General features: G+C 42.7%; 1 protein-coding gene across 1 annotated transcript in view; it reads left to right on the top strand.

The window, feature by feature from the left end:
- Positions 1 to 14,476, top strand: part of EDEM3 (ER degradation enhancing alpha-mannosidase like protein 3) — a 44,885-nt gene that overhangs the window by 5,887 nt on the left and 24,522 nt on the right. The window contains exons 2-7 of the mRNA XM_054981327.1: positions 825 to 870; positions 6,024 to 6,124; positions 7,317 to 7,356; positions 10,235 to 10,347; positions 11,006 to 11,159; positions 13,096 to 13,230. Coding sequence (XP_054837302.1) covers positions 825 to 870; positions 6,024 to 6,124; positions 7,317 to 7,356; positions 10,235 to 10,347; positions 11,006 to 11,159; positions 13,096 to 13,230 — 589 coding nt within the window. The remainder of the gene's footprint in view (positions 1 to 824; positions 871 to 6,023; positions 6,125 to 7,316; positions 7,357 to 10,234; positions 10,348 to 11,005; positions 11,160 to 13,095; positions 13,231 to 14,476) is intronic.

Genomic DNA, 14,476 nt, shown 5'->3' with positions numbered 1-14,476 from the left:
TCTGGTGATGACTTTGCCAAACATAGGGGGGTTTGCTTCATATATTACCAACTATGTTGAGTTAAGGTTGTGCCACATGAAGTATACTAGTCATGTAAGTGAAGGAGGAGCTTACATCTCCTACCAATGACTCAATGTGCAGACAGAAATATATGTCCTGATCATTTCTGAATTTGCTTTACTGTATGGATGCATGTAAGGTGACCTGATGTGGTAAGAAGGCAGGAAGCGTATCTCCCCCCAGCAGAACAAATGGGTGGGGCTGCACCTGTGCACTCCCATTTGCTCCATTTGACACAAGCAGAGAGGGACTGCACATAAAACATCTCCATTGGAGCTAGGCAGTGACAACAGGCACAAGTCACACTTGCTCCCTTATCCTCCAGCCCTGTTGATTTGGTGCCCCAAGCGACTGCTTAGGTGGTGAACCAGCCTTGGATGTATATCACACTCGAATCTGAAGCGTGTGCATGGATCTCCCATGCTGCATGACTCTTGTCTATAGTATCTGTTATTCATGGGATAGATGTCTTGCCTTAAGAAATTCTAGTACCAAAACAACAGATGTTAAAGAATTAATTTATATTTGCTTCTGCTACGCCTCCTTTGCCTGCTTGTGTAGCTGTGGGTAGCATCAGTTGACTTTCTCTTTGAAATCCAGGAATGGCATGTACCTTTTCTTTAATGTGTTTAATTGGCCAAATGAACATTGGGAGTCTGATTTCCAAGTATGTACTTCAACAATTTCTATTTAAATATGACAATCAGAGGAGATTTCAGTTGCCCCCTAAATCACACTAGCTTTTTTTGTGTGTTTTTCACAGGAGTCAAGTGCTGGAAATGTTTGATCATGCCTATAGTAATTACATGGTAAGAAAACTGATCATATATAATTCCAAATCTTAAGCTGCCTCTATCAATTTTAATTACTGTTCCGAGAGACACGATGCATACTGTGGACAGATTGTGAGTAATGAGACATACTTGAATGTTATACCAGTGATTTGATTGGTATCATGTATTCTGATCCTAAATAAATGTACTTGGAAGCAAGTTCCATTCATTTTTTTAAAGTAGCACTTATGAATGCATTTTTGTATATTCAGTACCTTTTGGTTAATTGTATCCATCTCTGTTCATGTGTTTTGCAGCAAATATCCTAGTACATTATGAAAACGCGCTCAAATTTTTTGAAAAGCTTTACATAGAATTTTTTTTAAAATCAGGGAACCCCCACAATAGTAATAACAAGTGGCAAGAACCTGCTTGTTAAAGAACTGCTAAGCTTTAGGTCAGTGTTGTGGTAATTGCTTGGAGTTTTCTGCAAACTAGCTGAAAATTATTTAAAGTCTTAATAAATAAATATTCCCCACCTTTCCTCATAGTTCAAGGCAGCTTAGAAATGATTTTTAAAATTTCTGAATTTCAACCAAGCTAAAATTTCTCCCTCCCTTAAAAGATGCCTGCCCCTTACACTCCCTCAAAAGCCCTGGCAAACAGACAGGTGTTGCAGTGCTTCCTGAATATTTCTGAGGAGGGGGATCCCCTCACCTCTTCATGAAGCCCATTTTACAGAGCAGGGGCTACAGTGGGAAAGCCCTGGGTACTGGTTGACGTCCGATGGGTCACCTTAAGTGGTGGGACAGCCAACAAACAGCTGCCTGAGGATTGTAATTGGCACACCGGGGCATATGGAAGGAGACAGTCCTTTAAATATATGACTCCCAGGTCATGAAGGGTTTTAAAAGTCATGACCAGCACCATGAATTGAACTCAGAAACAAACTGGCAGCCAATGTAGTTGTTTCAAAATGGGTAACATATGTTCCTAGCAGCTAGCCCCTGATAGTAGTCAGCCTGCCACAATCTGAACCCACTGTTTCCAGGGGCAGCCCCACGTAGAGCACATTGCAGTAATCCAACTGTGAAGCATGGATCAGTGTGGCCAGATCAGCTAAGTCTAGTTAGTGAGCAAGTTGGAACAGCTGGTAAAAGGTGCGCTGGTACTAATCTGCTTTTCAAATATCAAGGCAGAGTCCCTGAGCACTCCCAAGCTCTTGTCCTACTCTGAAAAAGCCAACTTCATCCTGGACAATTGGATGTCATCCCTCTAGAACATCAGCCTTCCCAACTAGCATTACCTCTGTCTTGTCTAGGTTCAACTTCAGCTTGTTCTGCCTGAGCCACTTGACTACAGTCTCAGAGCATTGGTTCAGAACCAAGGCAAATGCATCTGGAGGCTTGGATAATGAAATCTGGAGCTGGGTGTTGGAGACTCTTTGTGTTTGGTCAGACACAAAAGAGCTAAATCACTAAAGGGCTTTGCCCTTAACACCAACTCCATATTCAAGCTGGTGGATAAAAATAAGAATTAAATTTGTAGATTAAATTAAGCATACAGATGAAACTGCAGCTGCAGTCCTATGCACTCTTACTTAGGAGTAAGTTCCATTAAGGTCAGTGGGATTTGTTTCTGAGTAAACATGCATGGATGCTTTTGTAAGTACTTAAAGGCTCATGTCAACCATCTTGCCAGAACTTCATGAAGAGGGCTCTGCAGTCTAAGCAGTCTTGTGGTCTGATTGGCCAACCCTAGTTTGCAATTGGCTGGCCAAAGCAGAACTGGAGATTGTGGTTTGGGATAGTTTTGCACTACCTACCGTATGGCATGATGTCTGCATTGACAGGTCTGTTATTACTGATTGCTGCTCTGTTATTGGAGATGGCTGGATTAGCAAGCAGATAGGAATGAAAACAGACAAGCAGCTCTAGCTGTGATTTCTTTTCATGGTGGATTCTAAACTATGGTTAAAGCAAACAGCCATCCTTTGATCTGATGTCCAAGTCAGAGAATACAGTGATCCTTCGTGCACTTGTCTTAATGTGCTCGCTCCTGGGCTTTTGTGTTTATTTTCTGATGAAATCTGCACCTGCTCTCCCACAGCAAACTGCTGCCTCTTGAGACGTCTTGTACAAACTGTCTTCTCATGCACGCTTAAGTTGCACAATCATTAACTCTTAAGAATACGTTTGTAAACGTCAGCAGTAAAATGTTTAAAAATGGTATTTCGGGTGTGTAAAGTATAATTTATCCTCTTACAGTAATCCAGATTATCATTTTTACAGATGGGGACTGTGGCTGAGAGAGCTTTACTAATTCCAGTAACGTGTGTTGCTCTGTAAATTAAGATAACTTGAAACTTAGCATTAGCATCTAAGAGTGCGAGGTTCCTGGTTCAAATGTCACCACACCCACAAACTGACTAGGTGGCATTAGGCAAGCTATTAATCTCTTTTTTGTTCTTTTTATTTGTGTTATGAGAGTGATACTGACCTTCCTCAGTACCACAAAGATCACTATTGTAAAGATTACCGAGGCAAAGTATGTGAAGTGTTTTGAGCACCTAGCGTATTTAGCACTGCAGTCACTTATGAACAAAGCATGCAAATAATTAACACTTCAAGAAATAAAATACAAATATATGGTATGTGTGTAAAGTGCTGTGTTTTTTATCTGTTAAATATGCACACGGGGGCTTCATTTTTCCTTCGTCACCTGCTTGCATAACAAGTGCATTATTTGCAAATGCACTGTTCATATTAGTGCTGTGTGCTTGTGCTTTGTATTTGGAAATTGTCTCCCAAATACAAAATACATATTTTGTGAGATGGCCTTCATGCTATAGTAGGAATCTGGACCCAAGTAGATGTTGATTATATTTTTATTTTTATTCCTTTTTTAGTCTTTTATACCGCCTCTCTCGAACAAGGCTTGTAATGATTTGCAGCATTAGAAACAACAATGAATATTTGATATTAAGACTAAAAAACATAACACTACAATTGAGGGGCACCACAAAAATAAAACTCATAGTTATAAAAAAAACAACCAGGTGTCCAAGATTCCATGATACATCATGGCTAGTTAAAGACCCGCTGAAACACTTCTGCGTTGCATGCCGTGCAGGACCTAGGTAGATCCTGAAGGGCATGTGTGTTGCTGGACAGAGCATTCCACCAGGATGGGGCCACCACTAAGAAAGCCCTCAATCTGGTAGAAGAGAGACAAGCCACTTGGAGGCCAGGCCCTGCCAATAAGCTGCTTATTGAATGCAATAAGCATAATGCAAACTTCATGGGGGAATCATATCAGGAGAAGTATGATGGTCCCAGACCATGTAGGGCTTTAAAGGTTAAAGCCAGCACCTTAAACCAACTGGAAGCCAGTGCAGGTGCCATAAAATAGACTGCATATGAGCAGACCATGATGAATCCGTCAGGAGCCTAGCAGCTGCATTCTGGACAACCTGCAGTTTCTAGAGTGTCTTCAAGGGCGGCCCTGTATAGAGCAAATTACAGTAATTTAACCTGGAAGTAACCATGGCGTAATTCGCTGTGGCCAGATCCAACCAAGACACGTAGGGGCGGGGGCAGTTGGCGAGCCTGACAAAGATGGTAGACCTTGCTAATGTGGATACCTGCTTATCCAAGGATAGCAAGGTATCCAACCAAACTCTCAGGTTCTTCTCAGAATCCACCAAAGATAATTAGACCGCATCAAGAGCTGGTAGCTGCACCCCCACCAGAGGCCCAGTCCTTCCCGACCACATAACTTCCATCTTGTGTACAGAGTGTTGGACAAAGTTGTTTGGCACACTTAAGATGGAACATGTATTGTGTGGAAAATCTCCTTTGTGAACTGGGATTAATACGTAGAACAAAGACTCTATTCTAGACAATTGTAAACTGGCTTTCTTTTCTATGGTCATGGTATGAAGGGTTTGTGTTATCAGGGTGTTTGGCACACCCTGAAGGCTTTAAAAGTAAAAGGATATTTATTTGCCACGGCATTAAATAAACAAATGATACGTCTGTGCTTGTTGAACTTGGAGAGTAAGATTAAAACTTTTACAGGCTGTTTCAAGGTGCTAATTTTTTTGCTGCTGCTGCTAATTTTTATTAGACATGTTGCTTTAAAATGAGAGTTTTTGTATTCATAAAGTGGCATTCATTGATGTTTTGCTGTGCATGTTATTTCCTGGCAGTAATTGAAAAGGAGTTTTGCTGCATATTTGGTGCTAATCTTGCACCAGTGTAAATTGTATTTCGAAATGATGATACTAAGGAGATCAGGCTATTCAAATGGCTGCTAAATGCAATAGTAGGCACTAGTAAATGAAAGAGCCCTGTGGGTCACTTTGTGTAGGGATGCTGTCTCCCCCCTCACCCAAATAGTAAGTATAGCATCTGCAGTTGGCTTGGTGAAGGAAACAGGGAGCCCATTCCAGAACCAGGAGGTGGAGTGTTTTCTTGAGTTTACCCTGGGAACAATAGGCGACAATCCTATGTAGTTACTAGGCCCGTTGCAATCAGTGGGGTCCAACTGGAGTAACTCTGCATAGTTAGGCTGTTCTCCACTTACCTTCCTTGGGATACTTCGTAATATTCAGTAGTAGTTCTGTGCATGCTTCTATGCTTTCTTCAGGCCTGCCCACTTTAGGTAGAGAGGCTTGCTAATGTTATGTAAAGCAGTGCTTTTGAGGGCTGAGTGTAGATGCTGTGAATGTCTTGCAGCTTACTTCTGAATAAATCCATCAACAAGAGCAACTATTTAAAACGGCAGGGGAGGGTATCATAAAGGAAATGTATACAGGCCACAGAGTATATATGTGCAAGCTGTGCTTGGTCTAAATAAAGTGTATCTCCCTACCCACCCCAAGCTATACAGAAGACTTCTTTTAACAGACTCACTTGCGATGGCTTGCTGCTTTGATTTTGTTAACTAATTTCCCCTTCTTTTATTACTTGAATATGTAGTTGTTCCTTCCCCCATCCCTTTAGATCTAGACAAATTTGATTGCCACGTAGCTAGTAAATGCTATTGCAGTCTGGTGAAAGAGCATGGATCATTCTGCGTTGTTGCTTCTTGGAGAAGATTTCTACGACTAAGGAGAATCATGCTTGCACCCTGTGTGCGCCTTTTGTTTATGCATTTCTGTGTTTCCTCCCCCCCCCCATGAATAGGAACATGCCTACCCAGCTGATGAACTCATGCCTTTAACTTGCCGTGGAAGAATTCGGGGTCAAGAACCAAGCCGTGGGGATGTGGATGATGCCTTGGGAAAGTTAGTACTTCAAAATTATTTTTTAAATGTGAAGCCAATAAAACTTTAATGTGTCTTGCATCTCACGCTGTAGGTCTGTGCTTAGAGGCCATGTTGACTTTAATCTATGTGCTGGATGAATAACCATGAAGGTTAGTTAAGTTAATGTAAAATGGAAGAGCATATTCCATTGTCTGGCAATTAGCTCCAGCTTGAAAACAGCCAGTTTCCTGGTCCTCTGCAGTGAAGAACAAACACCAGTAAGCACCAAGGAAGCGGCGCCTTACTGAAAGTTCATTTGCCTTTTTGACAACAGATGTTTAACTCAGGTATCTGTGGGCAAGCGAGCAAATAGAATGCTATGAAACTATTTGCGAGATGGAATCTGCTAGTTGCGGTTACACTTCACAGTGCAAAGCCAGCTGCTCATACCAAATAAGAGCTGGTAACATTATTTCTAAAATAGCATTAACTAAGCTCCAGCTCATACACGGACCCTGTCATGGAAAGGTATTCATGTAGAGGGGTGTGGAAGTAATACAGGCATTTGCCTTCTCTGTCAGGGGTAGAACCTTCAGCCAGCTGTGAGACCTAGATGAGTGGTCCCTGTTAGTGTGATTTGTCTGCCTGCTGTTAGTCATGGAGGGTTTATAGAAGCATTTAGGCTGTGGCTTATGCTAAAGCATTTACCAGTTGCGTCCATAACCCCACTTATATGAAACTATAACCCCCCTTATATGTGCAAGTGACACACAGTTGAAACATCTGGCTGTGTGCCTAATGGCTGGAATATGTCGAGTTATTTTCTATGTAAGACCGATTTGGACAAATTTGCTTACACCTAATGGCCCAGTAAACTCTGTGACTGAACTCAGTGAATCGGTGGAGCCGAGAAAATGTATACCCCACTTGAAGAAGTATTACTTTCTTCTATAGAACGTTTTTATTTTCCTTGCAAGTAACAGACTATTAAAAGTGTAGATAACTCCTTGCTGCTTGGGATATGGGAGCTTCAAAGAAAACTCTCATTTTATGACCGCAGTGAATATGTGTGCGTGTGGTTCCTTTGGATCGTGGCTCCTTAATTAATACTAGTATGCCCATTAATAGTAATAGGTGATGAATATGTCACGCTATTTAAAGATGTTCAAGTTCAGGGAAACAAAAATAAAATGTACTGAGTTTTTATTTTCACTTATTTTGTTCCACTCAGGTTTTCTCTGACACTGATTGATACCTTGGACACTCTTGTGGTAGGTTCTTGTCAGACTTCCGTTCTTAATCATTGTGTTTGTGAACTGTTTCATGTTTGAATATAATCTATGGTGATCTTCCTTAACCAGGGAACTTTAAAATCAGTGTTGGCTTTATGGGGGGAAGAGGCAGTCTTAACACTTCATCATTCACCTGTGCCTAGTGCTTCAAAAATGTGTTGCTTCTGTGATGTGTTGCTTCTGCAACCAAGTCTGCCAAATTGGAGCCTCATTCCAATCTTGTTATCTTAGGTTTGATCTCCTTGCTTTTCCTCCCCCCTCCCCTCCCTGCCAAACTGAGATTGCCTTGTAGGAGCTGTTGGCTCTGTGCATGCAGAGTCTAGCATATGGTGTGGCATGTGTGTGGCTGGTTTTTGATGTGCATCCATTTTGCAACTCAGCCCACAAATAGTGGCATTGTCAAACTGCTGAAAGTGAGTTGGGTAGTAAGCGGCATAGTAAAGAAACTGAGTTGTGGACTGAATATCTGGAAGGAACTGCTTGGTAGATTTACCAAGTGCCTGTCTTTGTCTGGCAAGCTTAGTACCCCTATTCTTAATATACTTACTTTGTCACACTTGGAAGTAGACTTCAGTTTATTTTTGGTGCCCTGTGTTTCCTGCTCATAGAAAAGGATGGAAAAGCCCCAGCATGTTCAGGGCTCTCTAGGTGCATTGTACACAAAACGCTGAAGCCAACTCACTTGTTCCTTGGACTGAAGGCAACCTAATGTGGTAGAACCTTGCATGTTCTAACCTTCACACGTTCACTAGAGTGGAAGGTTTGGAAATCATCAGGCAATGCTCAGTCTTGCAGCCTAGCTACATGGTACACAGATATTATGTCATGTCTGGGTCCACCATGATGACCATCTTTTGGGCATGTGCTCCCCCATTCCAATTTCCCAGTCAAAAGGGCTCTAGGGGGTGCTGTTTGTCTCATTGGGGACATCTTATATACTGATGGACTACACATAGTGGGGAACACACAGTGAACATCTGATAGAAAAGTCTGATCTGGTAACGACCATGAAGATTTTCTAATGTGGTTGGGCCCTTATATAACACAATATTGTAAATAAAAAATCTACAGTCAAAGGATTACCTAGTTAGTTCAAATAAACAATGAAATTCAGTGCTACCGCTTTTTCCTTTTATGTCTCTTTAATACTGTTAGGTCAAGGCTGCAATAATGGTATCAGCAACAGTTGAAAGAATTCTTTTATGTGACTCTTGAAGGCAAAACTGGGTAATACCAGGGCTCTGATTCTTACTCTAGATTCATGTACATCGCTGCATTCCTTCCTCTGCCCCCCCAGCCTCCCTATCTTCTGGGGATTGTTCCCAGTCAGCTTTCCGCTCCTTTTCAGCCTTCCTCCCCTCAACTTCCATTGAAATTGTGAGGTTTTGTAATCCCACGAGACTTGTGCCCAATGGAAGGAGGAGTTGTATGGCAAACTGACAAAATTTTGTTGTAGAATCTGGACTGTGAATGTTGTTACTAACGGTGTTCACTGAAAATTTTAATGTTTTGAGCTGTCAGTCTAGCTTAGTTGATGATGGAAGAATCAGAACTGGAAGCATAATGTGATATAGATTCACTTTATGACATCTCAGTATATCTTTGAGAAAGAGAAAGTTGTTTACCAGATGCCCTTGCATTTTCCTCTTGGCATCTTGAAAGAGTTTTAGTGCTTTGTTAGATAAGGTTCAAAACACTATAAATAACATTGGCTGAATCATTCTTAAGGTTACATGCTGAATATGGGACAGAGTGATCTAATACCGGAAAGTGATGTATTTTATCCTTTTTTAAAAAACCAGAGCCAGTGTCTTTTGATTAACAGCACTCAGGCATTCAAGTAATTTTTGCAATGCCTTTCTCCCTCCCCTGCCAATAGTGTCTTGGAGATGGAAATACATCCACTGCCTTGAGACGGGATGCCATATAACTTAAAGCATCACGAACAGTACCAGTCCAACATGCTTTTCTTGAAAATCTTTCAAGGGGCTTTTCTGCTACCGTGAGCAGTTTGAGGGCTATGTAGTATAGTGGCAGGAAGTGTAAGCTGTAAGTCCCCAGTTTGTAACTTGCCCAACCATGGATAAGTGCCCTGATCTTCAGCCTTCTGTTTGCAATATAGGTAATAATAATACCAATCTAATTTACTGCCCACCTTCACCTGGATTGCCCAGGCTAGCCCGATCTTGTCAAATCTCAGAAACTAAGCAAGATTGGCTTTGGTTAGTAATTGGATGAGAGACTGCCAAGGAAGTCCAAGGTTGCTATGCAGAGGCAAGCAATGGTAAACCACCGCTGTAAGCCTCTTGCCTTGAAAACTCCAGCAAGAGTCCCATAAGTTGGATACAACTGGACGACACTCTCCACCACCACCACTTTACTGCCCAGTGGTAAGATTACTGACTGACAGTCAGTTTTGGCTGAAAGGAACAATATAAGTCTGCTTCCAGAATAAGGTGGGTAAAGGAATTCCCTTTGTAAGGAAAGGGTTTGAGGATCCCTTTGCCTCTGTAGATTTGCTAATCAAACCAGTGTTCATTTGGTCTGAATACCCTTGGGGTTTTTCTCTCTTCTCTTGAGTTTCCAGATCTCATGGCCAGCTGTGGCAAGCCTTGGTAAATTCTACCACCGTATGTCCTTGCTGCCAGATTTTAAAGGATCTACTCGGGCATTTGGCATAATGTAGGCTAGAAGTGCTGCTGCACCATATGACCTCTAATCTGTTTAGCTGTCGTCTCTGCATGTTTTGTAATTGAGTTTTGATAAAAACTTGGAATTTGTGATGATTTCTGCAGCAAGTCAGCTTCACAGCAGGGGGAGTCATTGCTTTAACAGTGGGTTTTTTTGTTTGTTGCAGGTATTGAATAAAACCAAAGAGTTTGAGGATGCGGTTAAAAAAGTGATCAAAGATGTTAATTTGGACAATGACATTGTAGTATCAGTGTTTGAAACAAACATAAGAGTTCTTGGGTGAGTTTGTGTGCTGGAAGCAAGAAATACCACTTTTGGCCTGGTTTAAGATTAAATATACTGTATTTACTTACAAGGAAGACCAAGTGTGTTGTCAAGAAAAAGAGGGGGGTGTCATACATTCGCATATAGGTTACAAGGATGTATAGTAATACATTTTGTGTGTAACTTTTTTTTAGCGAGATCATATTACATTCAGGGTCCTCTTTGGGTAAATACGGTACTTATTCTGTTAGCATTTAAGGGCAGTAGAAAGTCATACAGTTCAAGGCAATCCTTATTCTTTGACCTGTGTAAATCATGGGGACAAAGCAATTTTATGCAATTTCTCTTTATTTTGCAGAGTTCACCATTTTGCATAATTCTAGGTCTACCAAATCATGAGGAAGGGGCATTTGCTATCCTATCATTGAAGTCATAATGACTGAAAAATCATATCTTACCTTCTGATACTTCATCAGAAATAGCCTGCCATTCTGTCATGTGTCTAGCCATTGTCAACCCTATTAAAACCCCTGAGGAAAGGCAGGGGCTCCTGAAACCTCAACAATGGCTGGCTTTATGTTTGCATCAATCTTTAAGGTTTTCAGGTTTGAACTCAGTATTTTCATGAATTGAATGTAACTCCTGAAATGTACTCTCTGTTTTGTTGAATTAGAGGGCTTCTAGGTGGGCACTCCTTAGCAATCATGCTGAAAGAAAAGGGTGAAGCCATGCAGTGGTACAACGAGGAACTTCTGCACATGGCAAAGCAGTTGGGCTACAAGCTCTTGCCAGCTTTTAACACCACCAGTGGTCTCCCATATCCAAGAGTAAGTATAACAGGTAGGGAGTGGATATAAAAGATTAAGAAACTTCCCTCTGTAGCATATTGGTGCAAGAGTGCTCTGGAGATAGATGGCTAGCTTCCTGCTCCACTGATCCTGAACTGCAGTAGTTTATCAGAGTTGCCCTGTGCACTAACTTCCGAGATTCAGGGCTAGGTAAGTTAGAAGTAACTTACATAGTCCCAGGCCTGAGAGGAGAAGAGGAGATTTTTAGGATTGGGTTCTGTGGTGCTGTTCAGTTGTCACAGCAGCTACTCCTCTGATAGAAACAGCTTTTGCATCTGTGAAGAGAGAAGGATGCTGCACCCCTTCTCTCCCCACTGCAGACTGCCATTTTGCCCTACACGCTGTTCCTTCAGGTTCACTAACCCAAAGTGGTGTGTTTTCAGGGGGCAAAAAATCTGTAGTGAGGAGGAGGCAGTTGCTTTCTTTTATGGGGCTTTGCTCCTGCTGCTTAAGATCTGCATTACTTTCTCTGTCCCCCTGCTGGAGGAAACAATTTGGAGTTAGAGATGCAGAGCCTTCAGGAATGCTGTGTTGGGGCGTGAGAAGGCCAGTTTTCTCCTCCATGTTTAGTGACACAAGACTCCTGGTTCCATGAGCATGCTAAGTAATTATCAGGCCATTTTGGATTATTTTCCTATAAAATATTTACAGCAGCTTTGGTGGCTGCTAGTAATAACTTTGGGGGATCTTTATCCCAAAACACTGCATGTACGCATTATGTAATCCTGCTAGAGTTTTCTCTGGACTTGAAGTTCCCTTTTGATACTCTGTGACATGTTGCTGTGTAAGCTACATTCCCTGCTGCTTTGGTGCTGAAGCAAGAAATTCAGGGAGAGCTCTAGCTGCACGTGTGGTTCTTGCTTGCTTTGGATAACTGCCGTGGTTTGTAGGTATTTTCTGGGATTCCATAGGTGAAGTAATGTATTGAGCCCCTGAAGGTCACATCTAATTGGAAGTGTATTGCTAGTTTTCATAAGTAGTCTAAATTGCAGAAAAAACTTGCACAACTATTGCAGATATCAAGAAGTTGCTAGTGGGCTCTACATGGTTTAGGTAATGTCCCATCTAATACAATACTAGTGCAATTGTCAAATAATGGAGATCTTAGTTCTTAAGGGCAAGATTCAACTCCAGTAGCAGCTTAAAAAACAAGATTTCCAAGGTGTATGACTGGGATATAAGAGCTCAGGGATTTCCATTCCTACTTATATCTGACAAAGAGAGCTTTGACAATCTCGTTGGTCTTAAAGGTACTATTGGACTCAAACCTTGCTCTTCTACTGCAGACTATCATGGCTACTCATTTGAAACTATAGTTCTTAAGGATAATTGTTCAACATTGGTGGCACATATTGTTTTAAGTCAATTTGTATTCCATTGTTATATTTGGCTCCAAAACCTACTTGCAGGTTTTTCACAATGCTTTATTCATTGTTCAACTCCATTAGAACTCGCTAGGGTATAAAATGCCTGTAAGTTTTCATAACGGGGTCTGCAACAAATAGCTTGTGAACTACTAATTGCTCACCTGCTGCTGCAGGCTACCTCGTGTATCCCCTTGAAGACCCCCTCCCAAATCTCTAGGCTTTTTTTTTTTAAGTTTTTATTTCATAAGATTTTTCTCTGTGCTGCTTGGCCGATAGCTTCACCTCTTCCTAGTCCATGTTTTGTTACTGAGACAGAATGAAACATGGTAACATGTTGAGTGACAGGGTGGATAGCAGAAGTAGCTCACCATGTTTTTCATTACTCAGAAGTAACTCTCTAAAGAAAAGGTTGGCAACCCCTGGTGTACAGCATTTTTTTCCTTGTGTTTGTTTGCCCTTGTGTTCTGCCTCACGTGTTTTAATCTGAATTCACAGAAAACACCATCACTGTGATAGTAAAGTTGGGTTTGGGCTGCTTGTCCCCATAGGTTAACTTAAAATTTGGTGTAAGGAGTCCTGAGGCTCGAACAGGAACAGAGACTGACACATGTACAGCTTGTGCGGGTACCTTGATCCTGGAGTTCGCTGCTTTAAGCCGCTTCACAGGAGCATCAGTATTTGAGGTTTGCTGAAAGTGCTAATAATTATTACTTGTGTAACTTGAAGCTGTATTAGTATAGTGTCTTTATATCAGTTGTTGGAATTGTAATGACTCCTACTATATAAAAGGCTAACCGTGTTCTTGACAACTCACTTCCTGCCCTGGTGCATCTCCAGAGGGCGCTGCCATGGAGAGAAGCCCAGACAAGACAGCTCGTCTCTCCAGAGAGCTCGCCACAGTGGGAAGCCCAGGCCAGGATCAGACATGGAACAGGCAGCAATGCCTGCCCCCCCTGCACCCCACTGGGATCAGGAGGGTAGCAGGTGGCAATGCCCGTCCTCCCCCCTTCACTAAGCTGGGATCAAGAACAGTTCAGGTGTCAATGCCCCCCCCCCTTCACCTGGCCAGGATCAGACCTGGAGCAGGCAGCTATGCCCACCCGCCCTTCTCCCCACCGGGATCGGGCCCAGATCAGCTGGCAATGCCTGCCCCCCTTTTACCCAGCTGGGATCAGGAGGGAAACAGGTGGCAATGCTCACCCCTGCCTTCACCAGCTGGGATGAGGAGCAGAACAAGTGACAATGCCTGCCCCTCCTTCACGTGGCAGGGATCAGGAGCGGAGCAGGTGGTGATGCCTGGCCCCTGCCTTCACCCATCTGGGATCAGGCTCAGAGCAGGCAGCAATGTCCAGCCTCTCTTCACCCGGCCAGGATCAGGAGTGGAGCAGGTTGCAATGCCTGGCCCCCCCTTCACCCGGCCAGGATCAGGTGCGGAGCAGGAGCCAATGCCTGCCTCCTTTCACCCGGCTGGGATCAGTAGCGGAGCAGATGGAAATGCCCGCTCCCCCTTCGCCCAATTGGGATCAGGAGTGGTGCAGGTGGCAATGTCCGCCCCCCCCTCCATCTTCACCGGCCAGGGTCAGTTACAAAGGAGGAGGCAATGTCCGCCCTCCTGCCCTCCCCGTTCTAGAGCCCATTGTATTTTCCCCCACAATGGGCTTTGTTACTAGTATTTCTATAAGTATTCAGTTAATACACACATCAAAGGAATACTTAGAGGCACTGTGTCTTCAGAAGTTCTAGAAATTACTCATCATTGTACGAGAGCCACATTAACATCATGGGTCTCAGACATAACATCCATAGGTAGCCTTCTATTTCTTGTGCACATGCTGATTGTGTCTAAGGCAGCTTGTTTACGTCAGAGCTCAGTGTGGGTCTGATTGTAGACAGGCTAGCATGAAGCGCTAACAGAATGTGGTGCTACCA

This window comes from Eublepharis macularius, chromosome 5 (assembly GCF_028583425.1).
Source record: "Eublepharis macularius isolate TG4126 chromosome 5, MPM_Emac_v1.0, whole genome shotgun sequence".
Lineage (NCBI taxonomy): Eukaryota > Metazoa > Chordata > Lepidosauria > Squamata > Eublepharidae > Eublepharis > Eublepharis macularius.
This window is presented reverse-complemented; position numbering and strand designations above follow the sequence as displayed.